This window comes from Sphaerodactylus townsendi, linkage group LG09 (genome assembly GCF_021028975.2).
Source record: "Sphaerodactylus townsendi isolate TG3544 linkage group LG09, MPM_Stown_v2.3, whole genome shotgun sequence".
Classification (NCBI taxonomy): domain Eukaryota; kingdom Metazoa; phylum Chordata; class Lepidosauria; order Squamata; family Sphaerodactylidae; genus Sphaerodactylus; species Sphaerodactylus townsendi.
In genome coordinates, this window is record NC_059433.1 from 13319660 (window position 1) to 13347129 (window position 27470).

At 46.9% G+C, this 27470-nt stretch overlaps 2 protein-coding genes across 2 annotated transcripts in view; one reads left to right on the forward strand and one right to left on the reverse strand.

The window, feature by feature from the left end:
- Window positions 1-1003, reverse strand: part of DROSHA (drosha ribonuclease III) — a 132492-nt gene extending 131489 nt beyond the window's left edge. Inside the window, exon 1 of the mRNA XM_048508504.1 lies at window positions 771-1003. The gene's annotated coding sequence lies outside the window, so the exon portion shown is untranslated. The remainder of the gene's footprint in view (window positions 1-770) is intronic.
- Window positions 871-26148, forward strand: LG09H5orf22 (linkage group 09 C5orf22 homolog). The gene is made up of 9 exons (XM_048507499.1): window positions 871-1295; window positions 3294-3439; window positions 6264-6413; window positions 7722-8184; window positions 11303-11365; window positions 13275-13396; window positions 17989-18055; window positions 20585-20724; window positions 25132-26148. The coding sequence occupies exons 1-9, from the start codon at window positions 1209-1211 to the stop codon at window positions 25286-25288; spliced, it is 1395 nt and encodes a 464-aa protein (XP_048363456.1). The 5' UTR covers window positions 871-1208; the 3' UTR covers window positions 25289-26148.
- The last annotated feature ends 1322 nt before the right edge of the window (window positions 26149-27470 follow it).

The window sequence follows — 27470 nt, forward strand, 5'->3', positions numbered from 1 at the left end:
ATTCCAGGGGATCCCCAGGTCCCACCTGGAGGTTGGCATCCCTAGCTGACTGACACTGGGACAAAGTGCAATAGTTTTCAGGTGCTGCCATCTCATGTGTTGAAGACGCATGACATTTATTTATTTATTATAAATTTGTTTCACGACTTGGAGTATGGTGGAGACCTCCAGAACCAAATGGGAACATCTGAAATAGGGGGGGGGGGGTCTGGGTCTGGCCCTCCAGCTGGGGCTGATGGGAGTTGTAGTCCATGAACATCTGGAGGACCAGAGTTGGATGAAGGCAATGGGAATCGCAGTCCATGGACATCTGATGGGCAAGAATGGGACCCTCCTGATCTACAGGATAACATCTGCCCTGTGCACACAGTTTTGGGCATCACCCAAAGCTGAATGACAAAAGCAACGGAGCGTAAGAACTGGGGAGCCGCCAGCCAGGGTCGTCTTCTCCAAACGGCACCCTCATCCCGGGTCATGCAAACTCAGATGTCAGGTTCACGGACTTCAGGGGCGGCTCCCAAACAAACCTTCGAAAAGGGAAAGCAACCCCCCCCCCCCGGGGGGGTGCTTGGGGAGAGGGGGTGTTGCTGGCTATTGCTGCGCATGCCTGAGCGAGTTCCCAGGGCTGCATTCCACCCTTTCGGGAGCATGCAACCACGGGGAGGTGTGCAAAACCGCATCAGCAAGCAAGCCCAGATCCACACGGGACCTTTATGGGGTAACCCTTTCCCGCCACCCCGCCGGCTTTTTTTGCAAACCACCTCCCTTACCTGCAAAGGGTTCATCCAGCCCCAGCCATCCGGCAAGGTGCAAGGGAAACCCGGGCCGGCGGAAGCGACTCGCGGAGAGGCGGTGCTTGCTTGCAGCAAAGCGGAAGCGGGGAACACTGTCGGACGGCCCGGGGCGCGCAGCCCGGCTCGTGGTTCCCAGTCCGGCTATGCAAAGCCCGTGCAAGATCCGGGAGGCGCCTTGCCAGAACCTGCACCCCTCCCCCCACCCTAGTTGCGGAACGCCTGCGATGCCCCTCCTCCGCCTCCCTTTCCCACCATGCCCGCGTGTGTCACGTGTGAACGGGTCCGCCCGGGTTTCCGGCAGCTGGTCCGGGCTCCGAACGGTGGCCTCCGAGCCGTGGAACGCTGCGGCGCCGGACGTTCGGGGTTGGAACGTTGCGGGCCTGAACGTTCCACGGGCGCACTGCGGGGGGTAACATGGGCGACTCCGAACCAAGAGGTGGGACCGGCCCCCTCCGCACTTACCCGACGCTGCCCGTCTGGGTGGTGGAGGATCACCACGATGTGAGTTCGCATCTCTGCTCCCCATGTGTGTAGAATCCGGATTGCAGAGGCAGCAATTCGGATTCAAAGGTAGCATTACAGAAAGGGGCCTGTTTGCTAGCAAGAGTGCCTGGGCTTGCAGTTTTGCTTGGGAACTGCTGGGTGGCATTGCCCGAAAAGGGCGCTTTTTCCGCACGTGTGGCATTGAGCATGCTAAAAGTTCATTTGTCTTGCGCTGTCAAAAGGCTACTACGGCCGGAATCGACTGGCTGGTGTGGATTTTATGGGCTGCGTGGCCATCGGCTGGTAGTTTTTACCTCTAAAGTTTGGCCCGCAGCTATGCCCGGCATCTTCAGAGGCATGTCACGGTGAGATGCGTTTTTATAAGATGTGTTCCTCTCCGTGGCACAGCAGGGAGGAATTGTGTGTTGTGCGGTGACTGTTTTTGTGATTACAAAGGCAAAATCAGCTGTCATTGAACTCCACTCAAACACCTACAAAAACATGCCTGTTAGGCGGACAAAATATATTCCCTGCCACACAGTCGTTCTACACTGTGCCACGGAGAAGGACACATCTTATGGAAACACACCTTATCGCGCCGCGTCTCTGAAAATGCCAGTCAGTGATGTGGGCAAAGCGGTTGTTTTACTTATTTGGTGCATTTTGTTCTTCCATTATTTTCTCCGAGGAACTCTCAGTGGCGTACACTTATTTTACTTTATCTTATTTTACCGGGTTTCTATCCTGCCCTTCTGGTGTTACCGCTAACGCACTTAGTGAAATCACATTTTGAAACCAACCAACCCGCCCACAGAAAAACAATTAAAGCCAGAACTAAAATATATGCACAACATAAAAACAACAATTAAAATAGTGGACGGAAAAGCAGGAAATCACTGAGCGAATGCCAGCAAAACATTTTTAAAAAAGCTTTTACCTGCTGATGGAAGGTGAATCGGTCTCCCACCCTCTTTCTTATCCTGGCAACAAACCTATAAGTTAGGCTAGAAGAAGATTTTGGATTTATACCCCCTGTCTTACTTGTAAGAGGGGGGGAATATGATTGAAGTCTATAAAATTATGCATGGGGTAGAAAATGTTGACAGAGAGAAATTGTTCTCTCTTTCTCACAATACTAGAACCAGGGGGCATCCATTGAAAATGCTGGGGGGAAGAATTAGGACTAATAAAAGGAAACACTTCTTCACGCACCGTGTGATTGGTGTTTGGAATACGCTGCCACAGGAGGTGGTGATGGCCACTAACCTGGATGGCTTTAAAAGGGGCTTGGACAGATTTATGGAGGAGAAGTCGATCTCTGGCTACCAATCTTGATCCTCCTTGATCTCAGATTGCAAATGCCTTAGCAGACCAGGTGCTCCGGAGCAGCAGCAGCAGAAGGCCATTGCTTTCACATCCTGCAGGTGAGCTCCCAAAGGCACCTGGTGGGCCACTGCGAGTAGCAGAGTGCTGGACTAGATGGACTCTGGTCTGATCCAGCAGGCTAGTTCTAATGTTCTTATGTAAGGAGACTCAAAATGGCTTACAAACTTCTTTCCCTTCTTTTCCCTACAACAACCACATTTGGAGGTGGGTGGGGCTGAGAGCATTTGGAGAGAACTGTGACTAGCCCAGGATCACCCAGCAAGCTTCATGTGCAGGAGTGGGGAAACGCATCCAGTTCCCCAGATAAGAGTCTGCTGCTCATGTGGAGGAGTGCGGAATCAACCCCGATTCTCCAGATTAGAGCCCACCTGCTCTTAGGTACTCTCTGTTGCTGGCTCTCACCTTGCTAGCCTGAGAGACTTGACTGGCATATGGTCACCCAATAAACAGGCCAACCACTTCCACGTTCTCACCCCTCACCATCCTGTTGGTCGGCATCTCTGCCTCTTTGGGGATTTCTGCTCCTGGTGCCCTGTAAAACCATAAGGGATGGACGTGGGTCAGTTACTGTCTTCCCTGATTGTGACTTTGTGCCTCAAACGTGATGGGTGTAATTCCTTGCCGTTCTAGGTCCTTCCCTTCATTTATCGAGCCATCGGTTCGAAGCATCTTCCTGCCAGCAACATCAGTTTCATCCACTTGGATTCCCACCCTGATCTTCTGATTCCAGTGAACCTGCCTGCAGATACTGTGTTTGACAAAGAAACTCTGTTCAGGTAAGATCGTGCGCTGGGCGCGAGGTGATTTGCCACTACCTTCCCCAGTTGTCTACACTTTCCCTCCAGCAAGCTGGGGACTCCTTTTACCGACCTCGGAAGGATGAACGGCTGAGTGAACCTTGGGCCGGCTTCCTGAAACTGACTTCTGTCAGGATCAAACTCAGGTCGTGAGCAGAGCTTTCACTTCAGTACTGTAGTTTACCGCTCTGTGCCACGGGGCTCAGTTAGTACTAAAAAACCCAACATCAGTCCTTCAGTTCCAGTACACTCAATGACCGTAGTGTAAAAATCAAACATGGACAGTGGATGATACAGGTAAATATTATGTCTGCATCCGGTTAAATTGCTTGTTTCTTTAAGCCTGTATAGAAGAGTCAGTTTTCTACTTCTCTTTGCAAGAAAAGGCTAAAAGATTGTGCCCATGTAACGATGGCTCAGTTGAATCTCTGGCCCACCAATTACTTCACTGTCTCAGATTCAAGGAAATCATATAAGAACATAAGAACAAGCCAGCTGGATCAGACCAGAGTCCATCTAGTCCAGCTCTCTGCTACTCGCAGTGGCCCACCAGGTGCCTTGGGGAGCTCACATGCAGGATGTGAAAGCAATGGCCTTCTGCGGCTGCTGCTCCCGAGCACCTGGTCTGCTAAGGCATTTGCAGTCTCAGATCAAAGAGGATCAAGATTGGTAGCCATAAATCGACTTCTCCTCCATAAATCTGTCCAAGCCCCTTTTAAAGCTATCCAGGTTAGTGGCCATCACCACCTCCTGCGGCAGCATATTCCAAACACCAATCAGATCCAAGTATGTGAATCTTACTCCTTTACATTTACCCCATCTCCCCGATTTAATTAGATTACACTACTTGTTGGACAAACCTGATCCTTCTCTCTGTATGATAGTGGCAGACTTTCTCCTGGAAATTACTAAACGCCAGTAGATTTCCTTCGACCTAACATTTATTTCCTGTATTGTATTTGCTTTTTAATCCTTTTTTTATTATTGTTGTACTGTTGTCTATGCCAATAAAGGCTTGCTATAAATAAAAAAAACTACTTATCTTTGCATATTAGAATTGCACATACTGAGATTGGAAATTCTCCAAGGCTTTGTATTTCCCTCCCTCAATTCCATTCTACCCCTTGATTTCCTGACTTTATTTGAGATTCAGAATTCGAAAAGCAGGATCTGAGCTGTAAACTAAGCAACCGTGTACAAATACGTGCAATGCATTAATCTATGTACAGAACCTGAATTTTTATCAAAGATAGATTAGTTTTATTGTCGAAGGATTTCGCGGCCAGAATCACTGGAGTGTTGTGGGGTTTCCGGGCTGTATGGCTGTGTTCCAGTAGCATTTTCTCCTGGCAAGGAATTACACCCATTTTATCCTGGCATCTTCAGAGGATCTGATGGTAGTAAAGCAAGTTCATACTCCACTGAAGATGCCAGCCACAGATGCAGGCGAAACGTCAGGAGAAAATGCTAATGGAACATGGCCACACAGCCCGGAAAACCCACAACACTCCATAAATTAGATTATTAAGATGCAAGATTGCACAAGCGGCCCAATCCAGGGGGTGTTTTGTTCTAACTTTTTCGGGCTTCCTGCTCCGTGGGAAAGCCCTTTGGGAAGGGGTGGGGCGACTCTAAAGCGCCACTGCCCCATCTTCCCATCGGCTCCAGATTGGGTTGTTAAGCATGTAACCTCGATTACTTACAGTTTAAACCAGTGATGGCGAACCTTTTCGAGACCGAGTGCCCAAACTGCAACCCAAAACCCACTTATTTATTGCAAAGTGCCAACACAGCAATTTAACCTGAATACTGAGGTTTTAGTTTCGAAGCATTACTCGGGAGTAAGCTTGGTGGTAGTCAGTGGCTTTGCTTTGAAGCAACTGTGCAATGCTTCGAATGGGTGAATCATGGCCCTAGGAGGGTTTGCTCAGAATCAAGTCTCATTGCCAGCAACCGAGCTTACTCCCAGGTAAAGGATTGCACTTTAGTTCTTCGCATGAAAATCAGTGGGGTTTAACAGCACTTAACAGGGTTACCTACACGTCATGCCCCACAGCCCAGGTCAGCCTAGATCAGTGGTGGCGAACCTATGACACGGGTGCCAGAGGTGGCACTTGGAGTCCTCTCTGTGGGCACGCACACACAGAGTTCATCATGTGGGGAGGCGGAAAATCCCCCCCACACACACACACACATCTAGGCTGGCTGGGCCACTGAGCATGGCATGTGCACACCGCGGTGAGCAGGGAGGACTCGGTTGGCGGGCCTGGTGCCTGTGCTCCAGGTGGCTGCTGCCCGAGGGGGGGGGGGCGCAGAGGAGGCAGAGATGCTAGAGAGGCACAGAGCGGTGCGCGCGGGACTTGCTGGAGGCTAGAGCAGGCTGGCCCCTGCTCGAGCGGGTGGGGCGGAGGAAGAGGGAGCCAACCAATTTTTTCTAAACTAAAACCTCAGCATTCAGGTTAAATTACCGGGTTGGCACTTTGCAATAAATAAGTGGGGTTTGGGTTGCAATTTGGGCACTCGGTCTAAAAAAGGTTCGCCATCACTGGCCTAGATGTCTGTGTGTGGGGTGATTTTCTACCCCCCACCCATGATGAACTCTGTGTATGTGTGCCCACAGAGAGGGCTCTGAGTGCCACCTCTGGCACCTGTGCCAGAGGTTCGCCACCACTGGTTTAAACTATTCTGTATTTTAACTACTTGCTGTATTAGTTATGTCTTTGTTAGGGTGGACATTTCCCCCCTGCCTTCTCAAACGGCAATATCCCTCTCAATCCCGTTTTCTTTGCGTGCGTTTGTGAAGCGAGGTCAGCATCGAGAACTGGATCATGCCGGCCGTTTACGCGGGTCACTTTTCACAAGTGATCTGGCTCCATCCGTCTTGGGCTCAGCAGATCGAACAAGGAACCCACCACTTTTTAGTGGGCAAGGACACCTCAACCACCACGATCAGGTAACCATAGAGCCTGGGCCTTGTAGACATGCAGCTCACGTCAACAGAGTGGCGGGTTCAGTTCCTCCCTGCGCTTGCCGGCTTCTGTCTGAGCAGGTTCCCATCGGCGGCTCCTGCCAAATGATTTTTCTATCAGAATGCGTCATTGTCTTGCTCACAGTCCAGTCTTGGGGGGAGGGGGGGATCGGCTGTTGGAGCCAGGGCAGAACCATGCCAGCGAGGGAGGACAAACTGGAAGGCGGCCGGGCACCACGGAACTCCACAGTGCCCAGTTGGGAAGAGCCTGCGCCCGGCAGAGCCGCACTGGCTTGAAGCTGTGTGCTGGCACAGCTGGGGGCATTCCTGTGGGTGGAGCCGACTTGAGACCGCTTCAACCAGGTTTTCACACCAGGAACGCTTCCGATGTAAGCCACAAACAGTGGCGTAGTGCCAAGGGGACGTGGGGTGTACAACGCACCGGGTGCACACCCCTGCGGGGGCATGGTGAGAGCGTTCAAGGGGCGTGGCGAGGCAACATGGGGCGTGGCAGGGATGCATGCGTGTCCCTCACTCCGCCCCTGGCCAAAAAACACAGTGGCATACTGTAAATCTCTTTCCTCTGTGTGGCTCTTCTAGTCGCCCAAAGTCCCGTTGGAGGTGGCATGGCGCTGACTCTGGACACAGTGTAGCCCCCGCCCCCCAGATCTGGATTGCGCTGTCAATCTTGTTGAAGCTGTGGGTGTTTTAGGGATTTTGAGATTTCAAGATTTCCTTCTAGATTTCCTTCTAGAAAAGAAGCACTTGTTTCCATTTCCTGAGTTTTTGTGGGTAGACACAGAGGCCCCTTCCGCACACGCAAAATAATGCGTTTTCAAACCACTTTCACAACTGTTTGCAAGTGGATTTTGCCATTCCGCACAGTTTCAAAGAGTACTGAAAGCAGTTTTAAAGTGCATTATTCTGCATGTGTGGAATGAGCCAGAGTTGATGTCTCCTGGGTTCTTGTGAAGAACCCTTCTCCTCTGAGATGGAAGAAAGCCCAGTTCTTTGGGGGTAGAATAAAGTGGGCAGCAGGGAATACATGGGAAGGACCAGGGCACCCACAGTGAGGATCACCCATCGAGCCAGTATACTCCTGAGTTACTGATGTAATCAGTAAATGGGATGACTAATCAATAAACAGGCCATTTGTGCTGATTTTGTAGACTTTCCAAAGTATCTCACTGGCCACCGCTGGGTAGAACAAAGCAGTGCAGATGATCTTCTTTGAAATAGGCAAAGTGAATGCTAAGAAGTATTATTGGATAATAAATGGTATTATTACTCCAGGCTTACAAGCACCGAGAGCTATTTCCTTTCTGACGGTCTGTATGTTCCGGCCGATCAACTGGAGAACAAGAAGCCTTTGCACCTGAGTGTCCACCTTGTGAATCCCACCAAGACCTCGGACAACTGGGAGGGAAGCCGGGCTCTGTCTTCTGCTAAGAGGCTCAAGTTAAGCGATGATACAGCAGACGCGGCTGTTGCCTCTTCGTCAAAGGACACGGATGTTCCTCTCCTTGGCTCTTTGGACACCCCGCCGGAAGGACTAGAACAGAGTAACCCGGCGCCAGAGACAGCAGGTGACTTCCAGGGCCCCTCGGCCTCGTGCTCCTTTGGCAACCACACTTGCCGAACCACAGAGCTTATTAAAGACGTTCTCCAGGCGTTGCAGAAGGACGCTGCTTACGTTTTAGATGTTGACTTGGATTTTTTTTCAGTTAAGAATCCTTTCAAAGAAATGTACACTCAGGTAACTTGCCTGGATGTCCTGTTGTCAGTTGATCGTTTCTGTTTGCTGTCAAATTGCAGGCGACTTATGGTGACGGCACGGGCAAACGGCTTGCCATTGTGTGCCGCTGCAGAGCAACCCTGGGCTTTCTTGGTGGTCTCCCATTCAAGTACTAACCAGGGCAGACACGCTTTGCTTCTCAAATCGGGCTGATCTGGGCGGTCCAGATAAAGGCATTGATTTCTTAGATCAGAGGTGTCCAACTCTGGTGCTTCGGATGTTCATGGACTACAATTCCCATCAGCCCCTGCCAATTGGCCATGCTAGCAGGGGCTGATGGGAATTAGTCCAGGAACATCTGAAGCACCAGAGTTGGACACCCCTGTCTTAGATTAATTTTGTTTAAACCTTTCTATATGTCAAAAAGCTGGGCAGAGCACTAAAATTGTTATCTCCGGTAATAGAAGAAGAAGAGGAAGAGGTTTTTTTTATTTATATCCCCCCTTTCTCTCCTGCAGGAGACTCAAAGGGGCTGACGATCTCCTTGCCCTTCCCCCCTCACAACAAACACCCTGTGAGGTAGGTGGGGCTGAGAGAGCTCCGAGAAGCTGTGACTAGCCCAAGGTCACCCAGCTGGCGTGTGTGGGAGTGTACAGGCTAATTTGAATTCCCCAGATAAGCCTCCACAGCTCAGGCGGCAGAGCTGGGAATCAAACCCGGTTCCTCCAGATTAGATACACGAGCTCTTAACCTCCTATGCCACTACTCCTATCTAGGAAGGCTGTGAATGCTCAATGCCCTGTTATGAGGAGCATTTATTCTTGATTAGACAGAGCCTGAAGCTTCAACTTTATCAAATATAAACGAAGAAAAATGCCCTTTCTTCAACCATTCAGTTATTCACAAAGAAACTGGTGCTGATTTGGTCTGTTAAACTCATAAGAGTAATCAACTAAGATTTATTTTATCAGATGACCGCCTTTGGGTCTATCTGTTGTTTTTATTAGTTCCTTCGTTCAATTGTAGCCTGTTTTCTTTGTACTCAAGGTGGGTTATCACACTCAAGGTGGGTTATACATTTTAAAAGGAACGATACAGTAAACGCTACAATGCGACAGAATTGAAATGATTTAGAGCAAAAATACTATCCCATTGATAAAGGTGACGTTCCAATTCAATTGTGTGCGTTCTGCAGAATGATAGAACTATGGGAGAGTCTTTGTCATCTTTTCAGACAAGCCATGCCTCAAGGTGGTGGCCACAACAGAGAATATGACTGTTGCGCTTACCTGTTTGCAAGGTGAAAACAACAGCCCATTCTCGATTACCAACAGTGAGATTTGATGAAGTGACGGTGTGATCACATGTGAAAAACAGCATATACGAAGTCACAGACACACGTGTAATTCTAATCAGACAACCAATTACTGTTTAATATGGGAAGATACCATGTTTCCCCGAAAATAATTTTTGCTCCCAAAGATGCTCTATGTCTTATTTTCAGGGGATGTCTTATTTTTCCGCTCCACAGCTGCTTGCTCTGGTTTTCTGTTCGATGGGCATGCTTCCAAACAAAAACTTTGCTACATGTTACTTTCGGGGGATGCTTTATATTTCGCATTTCAGCAAAACCTCTACTACGTCTTATTCTCTGGTGATGTCTTATTTTCGGGGAAACAGGGTAGTTAAGCTACAGGGAGCTCTCACGCATAAGTTTTGTAGAAGGCAATAAGTGTGCTACAGTACCCAGAAACTGAATTTTCCCTGGGAAAAAGATTTTCCTGATGTTTGGTTTATGTTTCTCTCCTCTTATCACTCCAGTAGAGGAAGTGCACTCATCATCTGAGGCACAACAAATGCTTCCTGTAATTGAAGAAGTTTTGGATGTAGGCTTAGTAGCACAGGCCGGACCGCCTTCTCTTTTATACACGAGTATCTGTTTTGCAGATTAACTGTGGTCATCCACACACTGTATGGATCATGTAGAGGTCACGTTGTATCCCTTTCTCTTCACTGAGTCATTGCATTACAGTGGATATTGGTTGATCATTGCATCACAGTTGATTGATAACAACTTGATTCTCTTGTCTATGTGGTCACAAATGATCGCAGTAGCACAACATGTGGATACAGGCTTATACATCAGTGAGTTTCCAAATGTGGGTTCAAAAGCGAAGGGAAAAATCTAGGGTGCATAGCCATTTGTAGGGGTTACCACCAAGTATGAATTGGCTTTCACTCTCAATTAAATTTATTAAGGATCAGGGACGGACAATTATAATTTATTTGCCCATCCCTAATCCTAAATAAATTTAGTTGAGAGTGAATATGTATATATGTGCTATTATTAACATATTTATAGTCTATTGTTCCCCTTACAGTCTCTGGGAAGCTTACATCAATTAAAATACAATAAATATCACTCATTTAAAATTGTAAATTATAATAACATTCTAAAACAGTTGGTGACTACATCTTGGGGGCCAGCCAACATTCCCTGAAAACCTATTGGTGTCACTCTATTGGTGTCATGCAGTTCTGGAAGCCACCAGCAGGGGGAGCTCCCACAGGCAGCTCACTTCTGTTCAGAGGTAGGGAACTTTCGTTCAGTTCCCTATGATGGTTGGAGGGACTACTGATGTCCGCCCAGCATTGGATGTTGTCTAAAGACCCGCTCAGCACTGAAAATCAAGCCATGTTTGGAATGACCGTTACCAGCCTCTTTGTGGCCAGGTGCCCAGAAATTGTCCAGCACTGACCCGTCAGCTAAGAAAAAGTTAGAAAATGTCAAGTAAGTCACTGCCTGAAACTACTGAGTTACGGTTAAAGTATAAAAGTGCTCCATTCTTCCAGCATCTCGTTATTTAGAGGTCCAGAGTGTGGATTTTTCTCATCATGAGCTGTGGTACAGTCTTCCTGGATCTCGGGGAGAAAATGTGGTACAGCCCTTCTGTGATACTACCTCAAACTGAGCTGGAACGTAGCTTACTTTGAATGCTTTATTCCTATTGAAATATTCTTGTTACTTTGGTGGACACGTTTGAATTCTGTGTTGGGAAGCAATTCTGTAAATCGGAGGAAGGATTGCCATTGAAGAAATCATTAACATACTGTATTTTTTTCCCTTCCTTGTAAACAGGAGGAGTACAAGCTTTTGCAAGAACTTTATAATTTTAAGAAGCCGAACAGCAATGCCTCAGAGGTATGTGATTCCCATGAACTGGAGAAGTGATACCCAGTTCATCTTGTTTATCTGGGTAAGGTCAAAGTTTCTTACTGGAAAGAAAGGCGGGTTATAAATCCAAACTCTTCTTTTTCTTCTGCATTAAGAATAGCAGGATCAGCGTATCCTTCGGTGCCCATTTGTCAACGTGTGTGAATTGTCTTTCAGCTTGTACAGTGTGAAGAGGTGGGCAGGATTCTGGGATGTCTGATACTATAACTTGATTGTACGACCCTTGTCCTCCCTGGCATCTTAAATCTGCCGGTGGGGGGCAGAACTGGCAAACTGGGTCCAGGAGATAGTAAACCGCCACCCCCGCCCACCCCATCCTGGCAAAGAGTATATTCACTCCTGCCTTGTAGTGGGCAGTAGTACCTCCTCCACCTAAGAAACGTTCTCTGGACCCAGGACAGCAGTATAACCAAACATCCAATCCCAATTGCACCATTCTTGAGCGAGGCGATTGAATAAGTGGTGACGGGCCAGTTTCAGAGATTCCTAAATGAAGCCAATGGTTTGGATCTGTTCGTCTGGTTTAAGATCTGGCTATGAGCCTGAAAGGATCTCGGTATCCCTGGTGGATATATGAATGCAAACCTCCCATATTCTGGTTTAACGTACTGTGGTGTCTATTCCTGTCAGACCACTGGTGGAATTAGGTGGGGAAGAGAGGGCAGACGACCCAGGCTCCATTTGCCCGGGTCACGCGGGGGGCGCATTTTGACCCGTGTCTCCTCTTTTCCCCCCTGCGCTCAGCCCACCACCGACCCTCCCCCAAAGCCCCCCAACTTCCCCCCAAAGCCTCCCAACAAACTTTTTCCTCTTCCAAGCAGCACCAGCCAGCAACACACGGGGGAGGGGGTAGCTGGGAGAGTTTGGGGGCAGGGGAGTTTGGCAGTGGGGGTTGGACCAAAGTGGTGATACGCCACTGTGTCAGACCGAATGTCAGTCATCTTTTCACTAGGGTGGGCTCATTGTCCACCAGATCACAGTTTTTGGGTATGTAGGCGCAGAAGGCATAAGAGGAATATACTCTGAAAAAGCAAAGGTTTTCTTTTTGCCCCCCATTACTTTCTTTCTGTAATGGGTAGTTGGCAACCATGATGCAGCTGAACAAAGAAAAATGCGGGCCTGAAAATCTATCCTTTTTCTGTTACTAGGCAAGCTTGATAGCCCAGCAGAATGCCCCTTGTTTAGAGTTATATAGAATGTGCAAACTCAACTGTTTTTAAGGTCTTACTGCTCCCAGACAGATACCTTGGATTTGGCCTTCTTCTAGTGACCGAAGAGAGAAACATGAAAATGTTTAGGCTCTTTGTCTAAGGAGAAGGGCAACAAAAGACAATATAGATTAGAAAGAAACAGGGCCCTAGTTCATCTTGCGTCAAAGAACCAGGTGCTGACATCTTCCAGTAAGGGTCTTGGACAACTCCAAACGTTTTGGGGAAAGGGAAAATCTCCACCTTTCTTTATGATTGATTGATGATGATGAACTTTGGGGTGTATTCTTTTTACTGCTATTCTGATGTAACCTATAAAAGTAAGAACACACTGTCATTTTGTGTGATTCCCCTGATGCTGTTTTGCCCGTCTGTTGGCGTGAATAAAATATTTATCTGATTTTATTCCTTTGTTGGCTTAAGCTTTTTGGCTTAAATATTTTGAACCCGTTACCCTGCTGTAACAGGTTTGACACCCAATCATGTGTCATTACACACACAAAAGTTAAAGGGACGCTTGTTAATATTTCAGTGTAGATGCAGTGGGACTTGGGAGCATGTAATTTTCTTTGCGTTGTGCCCTTTTTGGACTGAGCTACCCTTAGCGGAACTTGTTGAACTCCCATTGGCCGCTGCTGTTCACGTGTTTTCTATGCGTATGTTTAAAGGAGGACTTGCTGGACTGCGTTGAGAATCGCGTCCATCAGTTGGAAGATCTTGAAGCCGTGTTTGCGGACCTTTGTGACGACGACTCCGATGAGATTCTGGAAAGATGGGCTTTAAATCCTGGGTGAGGATCTCAGTGGTGTCTAAATGATATTTCCTTTCGCTCCAACCAGCTATTACAGACCTGGGCATTATACAGCCCGCGGGCCACATCCCGCCCGCCGGATGACCCTGACTGGCCCCCCTGCCTTGCTGGGGAGCGAGGCGCCTTTGAAAGCCCCGCAGAAGCCGGTTGCCTTGGCTGCCGGCTTCTGCGGGGTTTTCAAAAGCGCCTCGCCCCCCTGCCTTTTGGCCCGGCCCTCCACAATATTTTCTGTTTCTCATGCGGCCCCATGGAAAAAATAATTGCCCACCTCTGAGCTATTAGAACATGTGGAAGAAAAGATTTATGGGCACAGGCGGAATTTGAACGGCTAGAGTTCTGCATGCGTGTTCAGTGTTCAGTGTTGCCTTTCAGCTGTAACCAAATTCTAATGAAAACCGTGAAGAGACAGTGTGGAAACATGCAGCCAAAAAGTCTGCATTCAACTTTTTCACTGCAGGTTTTCCTATTGGAACCTTGTTATTAAAGCCCACTGTGGTGATTTGGTGGTTTGTATTTAACTCTGACTCAAGGTCTTTGTGACCATAGTTTGATTCTGACCTGTTTCTGTGCAGTTTTCATTAGAATTGGATTCTCCAGCCTTATTACTGTACGTTTATCACCTTGCCACAGAAATCCTATGTACAGTGTTGCTCTGGAAAACTCTTTCACCATCTGTGTTGCCTCAGTGATCAGTAACACTTGGGCCTGTCTATAGAACAAGTTAGGTCACAGGTACGAGGTGCAAATACCTTTATTGGCATAAAATTACAATATACATGTAGTCAGAAAGATGTATAGGTTAAAATGATGGTAGTTATGGTGAAAATTGATGTTATAAAGAGGTCAAACGAGAGGTTCTGTCATAATTCGTACAGGTCTTCACTTTAAAAATTTTTAAATAATTTAATTTCACTTTTTATTTTTAAAATCTGTGAGAAGTACTGAGCAACCAAGTTTGTAAGATGTGGGCCTCTATTAGGGAGGAGGAGAGCAAGTTGTCCCTTTTTTGCTTTGAGTTGTGTTGACCTGGCCACTGGGGCAATAATTAAGTAAGTACGCTTTATTTATAGTCAATTACCAAATATAATACAGTTCTCCAGTACAGCAAAAGACATCTACAGCAAATGCAAATCACTCCCCAATACTCTAGCACTTTCCATCAGTGGTGTGGGGGGGGGGGGGGAATGGTGCCTGGAACAAAATGGCGCCTGCTCCCACCCCGCTGGGGCGCCCTGCACAGGCCGCGCCCTGCACCCCACTTACCTTAGTTCAGCCGGCTGAGAAAAGCAGCCTGGTGGGAACTACACTTCCCAGGAGACCTTGGGAGCACCAACTCCTGCAGAGGCCTCCCTGGGAGGGTGAGGCTCGCAAGATCTCTTGGGAAGTTTAGTTTCCACCCTGCTGCTTTTTCAGCTGGCTGAACTAAGGTAAGTGGGGCTGGGGGTGGGAACTACACTTCCCAGGAGACCTTGCAAGCACCAACTCCTGCAGAGGCCTCTCTGGAGGTGTGGGAAGAGGGTCTGTGTGGTTTCCGCTCCAGCAGCACCAGCAGGTTTCTCCGGGCTGCCAGGCCTGGTGGGGTGGGGTGGGGTGGGGAAAGGGGGAGGGGTGTGGGGGGCGATTTTCTGCCCCCTACGTGACCCCAATGGCGCACACCCAGGGTGCAGCGCCTCCCCACCCCGTTGAAGCTCCGCAACTGTTTTCCATGTACATATTATATACATTAGCCCAAATAAACTCAAAAATACACACGTTGCACTCTGGCTGTGTCTAATCTTATATATTCGTCTTATATATAATTGAACAACTCAACACTTCTATTTGTATTTACATTTCCTTATTTCTCTGACAAGGTTCTTAAAAATAGAGCTTAAGTCTTCCAACTCTTATAACTAAACATAAATAATCACTTAGTCCATTCAATTCTCTATTCAGAAACAAAACTTCAGTTCCATATAGTCCATGTATCAATTCTGTAGGTTCTACATAGAAATGTCTTGCGCATATAGAACGTTTTTCGTGCGTCTTCCTCAGTATGCCAGTATGTTCAAACAACTTCCATCAGTTCTTTGAGGCTTCTAATGGGTGTATCTGAAATTAAAATTACATATTATATACATATCATTATTTAATGTAAGCATACCAAACACCAGAAATAGCTAAATGGGGTGCCATAATTCGTTCATTTTTTTCTTTTTCATAATGAATAAGCACAATTTTGCTTCCTGTTTAGTGATAGTCCCCTTTTTATCTTGTAATAATTTATTGCAACAAACTTTAGCAAAACAATATGTCATATTACGCAGCAGATATGACAGGCGTTTTTCCCTTACCTCCTCATAGAGGGGGTATTTTAATAGCATACGTTGTATAGTTTCTACAGATTTCACTGGGGCAATAAATTTCTCCCATAAGTCCTTATAAAGCTGACAATCAAAGAGTATGTGGAGGCAGAGTCTGGCGTTTCTCCCCGGCACGCACGGAGGAATCTCCCAGAAAGGACGGATGATGAGAAGGAATTGAGCCCGGTCATCATAAAGACGCATCTGTATGTGGGTGATTCAGAATCAAAAAGAAGATTAATTGGAATTGGAATTGAACTGAATGCCTAAGAATTGGGGAGAACAGATTCTTGGGCCGTGAGGAAATAATGTTGCAGTTTCATGGTCACAAATTCTTTGTAAAATTGTCCTTTGCAAAATTGTCCTCAATTGATTGTCCTGAAGGAAAAGGTCGAGGTCAATTCCAATGGATTTAATCATATGAAGAATTTTTCTATATCAATTGGATAGGTAACTGTCTTCTAACATTGATGAGGTCACAGGCATGTGAAATAGTTCTGTTTCAGAGCACTAATTTGGAGAGTAAACTGGTTTGACAGCTTTAATCAGGGCACGTTTCTATCTTGTTAATGAACTGTTCTGTTGTTTCGCCCACCTGCATCTTGTGCTGGTGTTAGCCTCCTTGAGTGTAAAGAGTTAAAGCAGTGGTGGTGAACCTTTGGCACTCCAGATGTTATGGACTACAATTCCCATCAGCCCCTGCCAGCATGGCCAATTGGGAATTGAAGTCCATAACATCTGGAGTGCCAAAGGTTCGCCACCACGGAGTTAAAGTAAGATATAAATATGTTAAAGAAACAAAATTGGGAAACCAACACCCAGAAGGTCTGTTAAGCACCAGAGTTTGTCCGAAGGCCTTTTGAAACGAAAACTCCGTTTATTATTTAACTATCTAAAACCTAGCAAAGACCAGGCCTGGCGAGGATACATTTTGGACAAGGAGCAGAATGTCAGTTGAGGGACAACCCTGTGAAGTTCCTGTGTGTGTCTCAGCCTTTCAAACACAGGTTTTTTTCCCCTGAGAGGGACAGATCCAGTGGTGGGATCCAAACATTTTAGTAACAGGTTCCCACGGTGGTGGGATTCAAACTGGTGTAGCGCCAATGGGGCTGGGCGGGGCACGACAGGGGCATGGCCAGGCATTACGGGGGCGGGGCGTTCCTGGGCGGGGCTGTGGCAAGGACGCAGCCGCTGCGCCGGTCCTTGGGCGGGAAACGAATGCACGCGGGCGCAGGCTGCCACGCACGCCGGTGCACCTCCTGCTAGACTGCTTCAAGTTCTGCACACGACTGCTGAGAGGAGGGGCGTAACTAAGGCAAAAATCACGTGGCAAAATCACCCATTAGTAACCCCCTCTCGGCACACGCAAATAACTAGTAACCTACTCTCGGGAACCTTTGAGAACCTGCTGGATCCCACCTCTGGACAGATCTCACCTTCAGTGGCAAGACATGAAGTAATATATATGCTCTTTGAATCAACCCCAGGTCATAACTCTACACCCCCCAAAATTTGTTGAAAAAACTGGTTTTTTGTATCTGTGAAGTAATTTTGGAGGCTAAGGCCTAGTCCTTGCACGGGATTTTTCTGCAAGCCAGCTCTATTTATTTACTACATTTCTAGCCAGCTCTTCTCTCTCAACTCAGGATAATTTACATCAGTTTCCTCTTCTACATTTTATGCTCACAATCGTCCTGTGAGGTAGGTTAGGCAGAGAGTGGGCGACTAGACTTAGGGTCACTGAATGAGTTTCGTAGCAAGGGGTTTTTGAATGCGGGCCTCTGACATTCTAGTCCACCATGCTAACCGCTACACCAGGCTTATCTGCAGTGGCTGTGTTTGTTTGTTTGTTTGTTTGTTTGTTTGTTCGTTTGTTTGTTCGTTCGTTCGTTCGTTTGTTCGTTCGTTCGTTCGTTCAACTTATGTACCGCCCAACCCCCGAAGGGTTCTGGGCGGTGAACAACATAACATTCAAATACAGATAAACATAAACATCAAATATAAGTTAATCTCTAAATAATATAAATTAAAATGCAGCAATTAATACATAACATAACAATGCCCGCAATATCCCTCAGTTTAGGGGGGGAAATCCCAGTTTGCAGAATGGTGCACAGCCTATGAGATCCTGGATCTAGCTGCTCAGTGTTCTTGGCCTTAGCTATAACGTTTTGCATTGAGTTGTTCATTTAAAGCAACTTTTGTAATGGTGTGTATGTTTAATCGCAGGATGGCGCCTCTAATCCCTCTTATACACAGTCTGAAAAACCGGCTGCTAACTCCTAATTATGAACTGGTAAGTTCTGTTTGTTATAATTTGATTGAGGTTTCCAAAGAGAGCAAGTAGCGTTGCTTCCCAATGTAAACTGAGACAGAGGTGGGATCCAGCAGGCTCTCACAGGTTCCCGAGAGTAAGTTACTCATTATTTGTGTGTGCCGAGAGGGGGTTACTAATTGGTGATTTTACCATGTGATTTTTGCCTTAGTTACGCCCCTTCTCTCAGCAGTAGCGCGCAGAACTTGAAGCAGTCTAGCAGGAGGTGCACTGGCGTGCGTGGCAGGCTGTGCCTGCGTGCATTTGTTTCCCGCCAAAGGACCGGTGCAGCGGCTGCGTCCTTGCCACAGCCCTGCCCAGGAATGCCCCGCCCCGGAATGCCCGGCTACACCCCCGTTGTGCCCCGCCAAGCCCCATTGGCGCTACACCACAGTTTGAATCCCACCACCATGGGAACCTGTTACTAAAATTTTTGGATCCCACCACTGAACTGAGACCATAACACTTGCCTCAGGAACTTCTAATGCAAGATATGTGCTGAGCTTTTAGGCTGCCGTGTTCCATACTTCTGAACCACGATTAGAAGAAGCTGAAAGGCAGCATTCAGGATTGTTAAACTAAAACTGTGTCCAGTATGGCATTTTTACCTTCCATGTGGCCTTGGGAACCTCTGCACAGTTACGGTACTTGAGGCTAGCTGGAAAGAAAGACTTTTAAGTGTCACCAAGTGAGATCGCTGGTACATCTTTCACTCGGGAAGATTAACAAGTCTGATCTCTTGGTGGTGGAAAGTCCCATCAACTTGGCACCAACTTATGGTGACCCCACGGGGAGTTCAAGGCAGGAGACAAACAAAGGTGGTTTGTCACTGCCTTTCCTCCTATTTGGCTAAACCCCAATAACAGTGCCTTTAGATCATTCCACTCTAAATTTCTGCACAAATTATTTGGTGTGCCAAACTGCGTTTCATATGCAGTTCTATGTTTAGAATCGGGCCAATATTCCATAGAGGCCACTATCTGGCTAAACATCATAAAATTTTGGCTGCATATCCATTATCAAAGCTCCGACAACTCATTGACCCAACTCACCTTGAGCGAACTCCACCACTCTGAATGGTGTACAACAGTTCTAACAAAGATTGGGGAACTGGGCTACGATAGTGACTCCTGGAACATGCTAACCTTCACCGAGACATTTGCCCTCATTAAGGAGCGGCTACTAGAAATGGATTACCAACAATTACAGAGTTTGGCCAATAAATCTTGCTCACCAATGAACGTGGCAATCCCACTTGTACAGGGAAACCTAGCCTGCTATATGGTAGTGCTTACCAACCCACATACAGGAGAGGCTACATGCTGGCTAGATTTAACATTATGCCATCCCCGCTCCATAGAGGAAGACTCGAGTGATAAGAGGCTTTGCTCCTGCAGCCCAGGGCAGCTGGACTCCATTCCGCACATTCTCCTCCACTGCCCATTTTATCAGAAATTAAGATCCAGCTTGTTATCACAGGTTATTGACCCTATGAAAACCTACACAGAGCTAGATAAAGCAGCTATGCTTTTAAACTGCAGTGATTTTAACTGCTATCTCACAGTGGCAAAGTTCCTGGCTGAGGTGTGTAAATTGAACTCATGATCCATTGTGAAGTTTTATTTTATTATTCCTAACTTTAAGAACATAAGAACATAAGAACTAGCCTGCTGGATCAGACCAGAGTCCATCTAGTCCAGCACTCTGCTACTCGCAGTGGCCCACCAGGTGCCTTTGGGAGGTCACGTGCAGGATGTGAAAGCAATGGCCTGCTGCTGCTGCTCCCGATCACCTGGTCTGTTAAGGCATTTGCAATCTCAGATCAAAGAGGATCAAGATTGGTAGCCATAGATCGACTTCCCCTCCATCAATCTGTCCAAGCCCTTTTTAAAGCTATCCAGGTTAGTGGCCATCACCACCTCTTGTGGCAGCATATTTATTTTATACTGTTTTGTTATGCATGCCAATGAAGGCGTGTTAAATTAAAAAGTCACTGCCTTCCTCAGCACAGGAACCCCTGGGCTTTCTTGGTGGTCTCATTCAGGTAGGAACCTGGGCCGACCCTGCTTAGCTTCCAGAATCTGATGAGATCAGGCTAGCCTGGGCAGTCCAGGTCACAGCATCTGAAATCTTAACATGGTTGACAAGATGAGGAGGCGGCCAAGGGTCAGGCTGTCCCACCTGCTAATCCTCCCCCCACTCCTGAATGAATTCTCCGCATCATGTCAGTCTAGATATGAGATTCCAAGGTCTCTTTGTTTCCGGTCCATGATATCTTCGGTGGATGTGCTGAGCTTGGAGGAAGGGTGGGATAAAAATGTATAGCTAGGGATGTCTCTGCACTTCCCCGGTGCACCTTTTGCATATGTGCCCGTAATGCGCTCTGATTCTCGGATCGTGATAGAAAAATTAATGGGAGAAGCAGACGACGCTGCTGGGTGGGAACTCCTTTTGAATTTGAGCCACGCGGCTCCATGCAATGGTGAACTGCTCTGCGTAACCACCTTTCAGGTTCATCAAGCTGGGCTCACCTGCGACTACTCGGAAATCCCCCACCACGTCAGCACTGAGGAAGAAATAGAGGATCTGGTGCAGTCTGTACAACATCTCTTGAGGAATCTGCCAAAGCCCACTCTTGTGACAATAGCCCGGTAAGTTCCGGTGGGATTGTGTCCTGCCACACCTCGCCTGGGTTGTCCTCCTGGTTGTCTCAGTGCAAGTTGTGCTGAAGACTGCTGCAGCTCTGAAAGTTGTTGTGGGTTTTTTTTAAGTTCGGTACATTTCATTCAGTTAGCATGTGTCCATGCAATAGCTTAAGAAGCCAGTCTGGATGTGTGCTTTTTTAAAAAGCAAGTGAATTGTTTTAAAAGGATTTTACTTGAATTGGAATTCCCAATGAATACTTAGTAAATACCTGGAAGCAGTAGTTCCTCTAAGGCAGTGATGGCGAACCTTTTTGAGACCGAGTGCCCAAATTGCAATCCAAAACCCACTTATTTATCACGAAGTGCCAACACGGCAATTTAACCTGAATACTGAGGTTTTAGTTTAGAAAAAACGGTTGGTTCCGAGGCGCACGTTACTCGGGAGTAAGCTTGGTGAAGCAACCGTGCAACACTTCGAATGGGTGAATCACGACCCTAGGAGGGTTTACTCAGAAGCAAGCCCCATTGCCAGCAACCGAGCTTACTCCCAGGTAAAGGATCGTGCCCAGACTAGCCTAGATGTGTGTGTGGAGGGGTGATTTTCCGCCCCCCCCCCCACGATGAACTCTGTGCACGTGTGCCCACAGAAAGGGCTCTGAGTGCCACCTCTGGCATCCGTGCCATAGGTTCGCCATCACTGCTCTAAGGCTTAAGCGTTCCTGGTTGCTACGCGAAACTTCCAAAGAGCTCTCCCTGCTGGGTGGTCCCTTATCTGCAGGGCACCAATATGGTGGCTGCGCAGAGCTTACAGGGAGTGTAGTCTGGAAGAGTATCTTATGCCCTGCCTTCTTATGATGTAGTGATGATACTGGAACATTCAGGGCTATCCTGAGCAGAGTTACACACTTCCAAGCTCACTGATAGAAGATGGGGAAGGCCGTGCTAAACATAATCTGCCTAGTAACATGATGTGACGTCACCCCGTGGGTCAATAAGGACCCAGTGGTTTAACTTTTTAAAAGAGCGTACTCTGCTTTGGGTGGTAAGCATTGTGGGGAAGGTCTTGAAGCAGACCAAGTGTCTTCTAGGTCAGTAATTCTTAACGGTTTGTATCTTATGGTCAAGGCCTGCCCTGCAGTCTTATCATGTCTCCTGGAAAATGTTGGTAAACTGAAACAAGAGGAAAATGTGGTGGAATAAAATAGGTAGAACAAAAACAGCCCGCCCCCTAAACTACTATTGTCAAAAGTCTATTGTGTGTAATATTGTGAAAGTGGCATATGAAGTGAATAAAGAGTAAAGAATCACAAGGACAAGACAAGAACAATAACAGCAAACAAGGAGCAGAACAAACCACCCAATAACACACTGAAGATACGCTGCAAAGGAAGCACGGTGACAGGAGATAAACAGGTCCCATGGCCCAGGTAAGTTCAGGTAAGTAACAATTTCTCCGGAAACTTGTGCAAATATTTTTGTAATAATAACTCCAAGCAAAAGCAACATCTCCAGAAACTGTGCAGCGTTTTCTACAATCAAACGGGACGTTTCCGGGTCTTCCCCATTTCGCAGAAGCACGTCTGCTTTATCAGTGGCAAACCATCTTAGTGGTTATTTTTCTTTTCCTATTATTGTGATTCTTTGCTCTTTATTTACTTTATATTCCACTTTCAGAATATTACATGCAATATACTTTTGATAATAGCCATTTATGTGGTAGGTTGTTTTTGTTCTACATATCCTGGAACATGTTGACACCTTGTAAATCCTGCTTGGCGCGCTTTGCTAACCATTTTTTTTTGGCGTTTTCCTCTGCACCTGGAAATGTAGTTATCTCATCCCCTGACCTTGGAGATGATTGTTTCCATCAGCAGTTTCGCTTTGGGCTGGAGAAGCCAGGGAGGCAGGAGGCTTTAGCTTAGTCGCATATTCACTCCTATGCTTATTGAATATCAGTTCTGGCAAAATGTCGTGCCCGTGCTCTTCCTCAGTAGGGCAGACTTGCGGGTTAGCGAAATCTCATTTTATTGAGAACTTGCAATGGATGTACAACTGGCTATGGCCTGAACTGATATTCAGTAAGCACAGCAGCGAACAACGCTTATGTCCCACCAAAAACTCTGGCTCATTCCGCACATGCAGAATAATGCACTTTCAAACTGCTCTCAGTGCTCTTTGAAGCAGTGCAGAATAGCAAAATCCACTTGCAAACAGTTGTGAAAGTGGTTTGAAAACGCATTATTTTGCCTGTGCGGAAGGGGCCTCTGACAAAGAACTTGTCCCACCATGGTAGAAGCAAAACGCCTGGATTGTTTTTTTTCAGAGAAGAATTTTTATATGTTTCCAGGCGTTCTGTTGTTCATCACTTTCAATCAGTTTTAAGGTAAAAAAAAAACACCTGCAGAAACACAATGGCAGGTAAGTTCAATAGGAGACGGCATGTCCCACCTGCAGGGTTGAGGGAGGGCGAGCCAATTCTTGGACATTTTTTATGAAATGTTCCTGGTTCCTGTTGAACAGTGAAGTTCAGCAGGCTCACGTTGTGCCCTAGAACATTGTTTGACATCTGCCCAGGTTCCTGATTCCGTGGAGTATGTGCAGGTCAGGGGAGCGAGGGTACAAAAATGAAGAAGATAATCAAGTTTGAAGACACTGATCCCAGTGTCCGTTTTGATTTGCGTTCAGCAAATCAACAGCAGTTGGTCTTACAGCCGAGAAAATGGGAGTGACGCCATCGCCCAGGGTTGGCTTTGAATCTCTTGTTTCCTCCTTCCAAACTCAATGAACTAGAAGAGGAAGTTTGGATTTATACCCTGCTTTTCTCAACCGTAAGGAGTCTCAAAGTGGCTTACAAACTCCTCCCCTTGTTCTCCCCATAACAGGCATCTTGTGAGGTAGGTGGGGCTGAGAGAGCTGCAACTTGGCCAAGGTCAGAAGGAGAAGATGGGTTGGATTTGGGTTGGATTTGGAGCAGCAGTGGCGTAGCAGGTTAAGAGCTCGTGTATCTAATCTGGAGGAACCGGGTTTGATTCCCAGCTCTGCTGCCTGACCTGTGGAGGCTTCTCTGGGGAATTCAGATTAGCCTGTACACTCCCACACACGCCAGCTGGGTGACCTTGGGCTAGTCACAGCTTTTTGGAGCTCTCTCAGCCCCACCCACCTCACAGGGTGTTTGTTGTGAGGGGGGAAGGGAAGGAGTTCGTAAGCCCCTTTGAGTCTCCTGCAGGAGAGAAAGTGAGGATATAAATCCAAACTCTTCTTCTTTTCTCAACCGTAAGGAGTCTCAAAGTGGGCTTAAAAACTCCCTTTTTCTCCCCACAACAGACACCTTGTGAGGTCGGTGGGGCTATGAGAGTTCTGAGAAAACTGTGACTAGCCCAAGATCACCCCGCAGCCCTCATGTGTAGGAGTGGGGAAACAAACCTGGTTCATCAGATTAGAATCTGTTGCTCATGTGAAAGGAGTGGGGAATCAAATCTGGTTTTCCAGATTAGAGTCCACCGCTCTGGACAGCTATACCACACTGACTCACTAGCTGCCGTCTCCCCCACCCCCCACCCTCCCCCACATTAGTGTGTTAGCCATAATAAAAAATTTGGAAGAGCAGAGGCCTCAATCCCCAAGTTGTCCAGAGGAGCAGGGAATATGTGTGTGTTGACTGAAACCCTAGCTTATTTTTAAATATAGGTATAATTTGCTGTTTGTGATAATTATACCTCATAAGAACATAAGAACTAGCCTGCTGGATCAGACCAGTGTCCATCTAGTCCAGCACTCTGCTACTCGCAGTGGCCTACCAGGTGCCTTTGGGAGCTCACATGCAGGAGGTGAAAGCAATGGCCTTCTGCGGCTGCTGCTGCTCCTCCTGAGCACCTGGTCTACTAAGGTCTTTGCAATCTCAGATCCAGGAGGATCAAGATTGGTAGCCATAGATCGACTTCTCCTCCATAAATCTGTCCAAGCCCTTTTAAAAGCTATCCAGGTTAGTGGCCATCACCACCTCCTGTGGCAGCATATTCCAAACACCAATCACACGTTGCATGAAGAAGTGTTTCCTTTTATTAGTCCTAATTCACCCCCGCCCCCCCAGCAGATCCTGCAAGGGGCAGGATTCATAACTCTGGATGGGGGGCGGGGGGGGTGTCACAACAACAAAACTGTAAAAGATGAACTTTTCCTTTGTTCTGGGTTCAAACACTTTGCCCAGATATGGTGACCAGGAATATGTTTGCCCTATCTGAAGGTAACTAAACTAACTTTGGGAGCTCACATGCAGGAGGTGAAAGCAATGGCCTTCTGCTGCTGCTGCTGCTTCTGAGCACCTGGTCTGCTAAGGCCTTTGCAATCTCTTTTTAACCTACGGCTCTGCTGTTTGTGAAAACACAGTTCTTAAGCATGGTTTTCTGTTTACAGGTCCAGCTTGGATGACTATTGCCCCACAGATCAAGTGGAGCTGATACAAGAGAAGGTTTTGAATTGCCTGCGCTCCGTATATGGCACACTGGATGTTCATTTAGAATATTTGGAAGATTTCACCCCTGATGGAGAAGAATGTTCATCCACAGGGTGATTTGTACACTGGAAATGTTTTTCTTGTCCGTTTTTTCTGTCTGTATGCAGTAGCCTCAATACAGATGCAAAGGGTTTGCCAGGAGTTTGGGTTGTGTTTGTGCCGTTCTGTTTTCGATGCTTTCGACCTGAACTCTTCCAGTTTGTAACTGAAACTCTGCATTGCTATTTTGAGTGTGTGATTTGCATGAAAGAAGAGAGAAGACTCATTTTCCGTCTCTTCAGCAGAGTTTTTGAGAAAGGGGGGTCAGGTTGTGTTTTATTGAATCGATATTTTTTTCAAGCGATTCGTGGTGGCAGGAAGTGTTGCTTCAGGGTTTACTCGTTGTTTTCACAAATTGTTCTTTCTGCTGTTCCGTCTTATTCAATCATCTGGGGCACTTTTGTCTTCCGTCACGGTTTTTGCCGTAGATTTTAATCCCATTTTAGGTTACCATCAGTTCCGCGGGCAAGAACGACCTTAAAGTCCTTCACGTAACATTCTAACCCCTACCTGGCTCTCATTTTAATTTGGAATTTAATTGTTTATGCCAGATACCACCTGGAGCTTTTTTACACATCGTTTCCTTCCCTCCTAGGAAACATTTCAGCAACTGAATGCCTACATTGACCTGCTGCTTAAAAGGCCCAATTTGGTGGGAACAGCCCTATTTGTTGGCATCTCAAGCTGCATGTTGTCACCTCCTTTTATTTATAGAAATCCCCAGCCCCTACGTGACATAAAAGTAGGGCCGTTAAAATCCTCAGTTTGCAGTCTCTGCTTAACAACCTTATTTTAACCATGCAACAACCTTTTTTTTACCTGATTCTTAGGGGTTTAGGGGAAAATGTCAAAAGCTTTAAAGACTCTATATTCCATTTTTTAAAAAAATTTAAAATTAAGCTGAGAGCCACTAGCCCCATGGTGGCAAACCTTTGGCACTCCAGATGTTATGGACTACAATTCCCATCAGCCCCTGCCAGCATGGGGCTGATGGGAATTGTAGTCCATAACATCTGGAGTGCCAAAGGTTCGCCACCACTGCACTAGCCAGTCATGGATGCCCATGCTTTTTCTTCCATTGGGATGGGGTGGGGAATGGGGGTTTGAGAAGTATCCAGTTGTTTTAAAGTACATGCCAACAGTTTGGGGGTTTTTTAAACTCTCTTTGAACTGTACCTTATAAACACAAAAGGGCCCTTTTTCTCTAGGTAGTTGGTAACCTAGTGAATGTTGATTTTGATCATGTTAAATATCTCCAAAGAAGTTAAATGAAGCTATTGGCAGCCTGCTTTCGACCCCCATTTCTTCAACTGCTTAATAAAAAACTTATTTAAAGTACATCCGTTGTTTATGCTACGTCTTCGGATGTTTAATTGTTTGTAAATCTCATTTTCCTCCAAACACTCAAGGTGGCAAAGAGACGCGAACACAATTTGCAAACAAAAAAAATTACTGATCATTCCACAAATATCGGCTTGAAATCATAAACTAGCCCAAGGCTGTTATTGTAAGGGCGATTCCGCACATGAGTAAAATAGGTTCAACCCAGTTCCCTGAGAAGGGTACTAACCTAGGTCGAAGCCATTGTTGTTCCCCACTGCAACCAGCTTGATCCCAGCTCAGAGGGCGGGATCATCCTGTGCCTCTTCGCCGCTCCGTTCCGATTGGCTACTGTTCTACGGCCATGTTCCGTCTATCCCCACACACGTTATAAAAAAAACTGCCACAGGAAATGGAGGGGCCGAAGGTGGCGTTTTGATTGGCCAGCTGTACACATGCGAAACACTCAGCTGTGATTGGCTGAATGGGGGACTCCTGGCACCAGAGATTCCGCACTTTACTGGAATCGAGCTGAGTTCAAGCGTGGTTCCCTGAAAAAGTAGTAGTTCCCAACTGGAGTCGGAAATTTGACAAAACTGGTACAAAACTGGTACAAAACCACGTCGATCCCAGTGGTTGTGCGAGACCTGGATTCGGCAGCGAACGTAGGTCGATAATGCAAGTGCGGAATCGACCTAAGAATGCTTTCCTGGGAGTAAGCCCTGTTGAATGCACGGGGATTTACTTCTGAGCAGACCTACTTATTTATTTGTTTATACTTTCAGCCTGCCCTATACCCAAAATGGTAAAGGGTCTGGAATCCTTGCCCTACGAAGAGAGGCTTAGGGAGCTGGGGATGTTTAGTCCGGAGAAGCGTAGG

Coding starts and splice junctions, on each gene's coding strand:
- LG09H5orf22 (XM_048507499.1), top strand. CDS start 1,209: ATGGGCGACTCCGAACCAAGAGGTGGGACCGGCCCCCTCCGCACTTAC. Junction 6,414..7,721: donor ACCTCAACCACCACGATCAG/GTAACCATAGAG, acceptor TTATTACTCCAG/GCTTACAAGCACCGAGAGCT. Junction 8,185..11,302: donor TCAAAGAAATGTACACTCAG/GTAACTTGCCTG, acceptor CCTTGTAAACAG/GAGGAGTACAAGCTTTTGCA.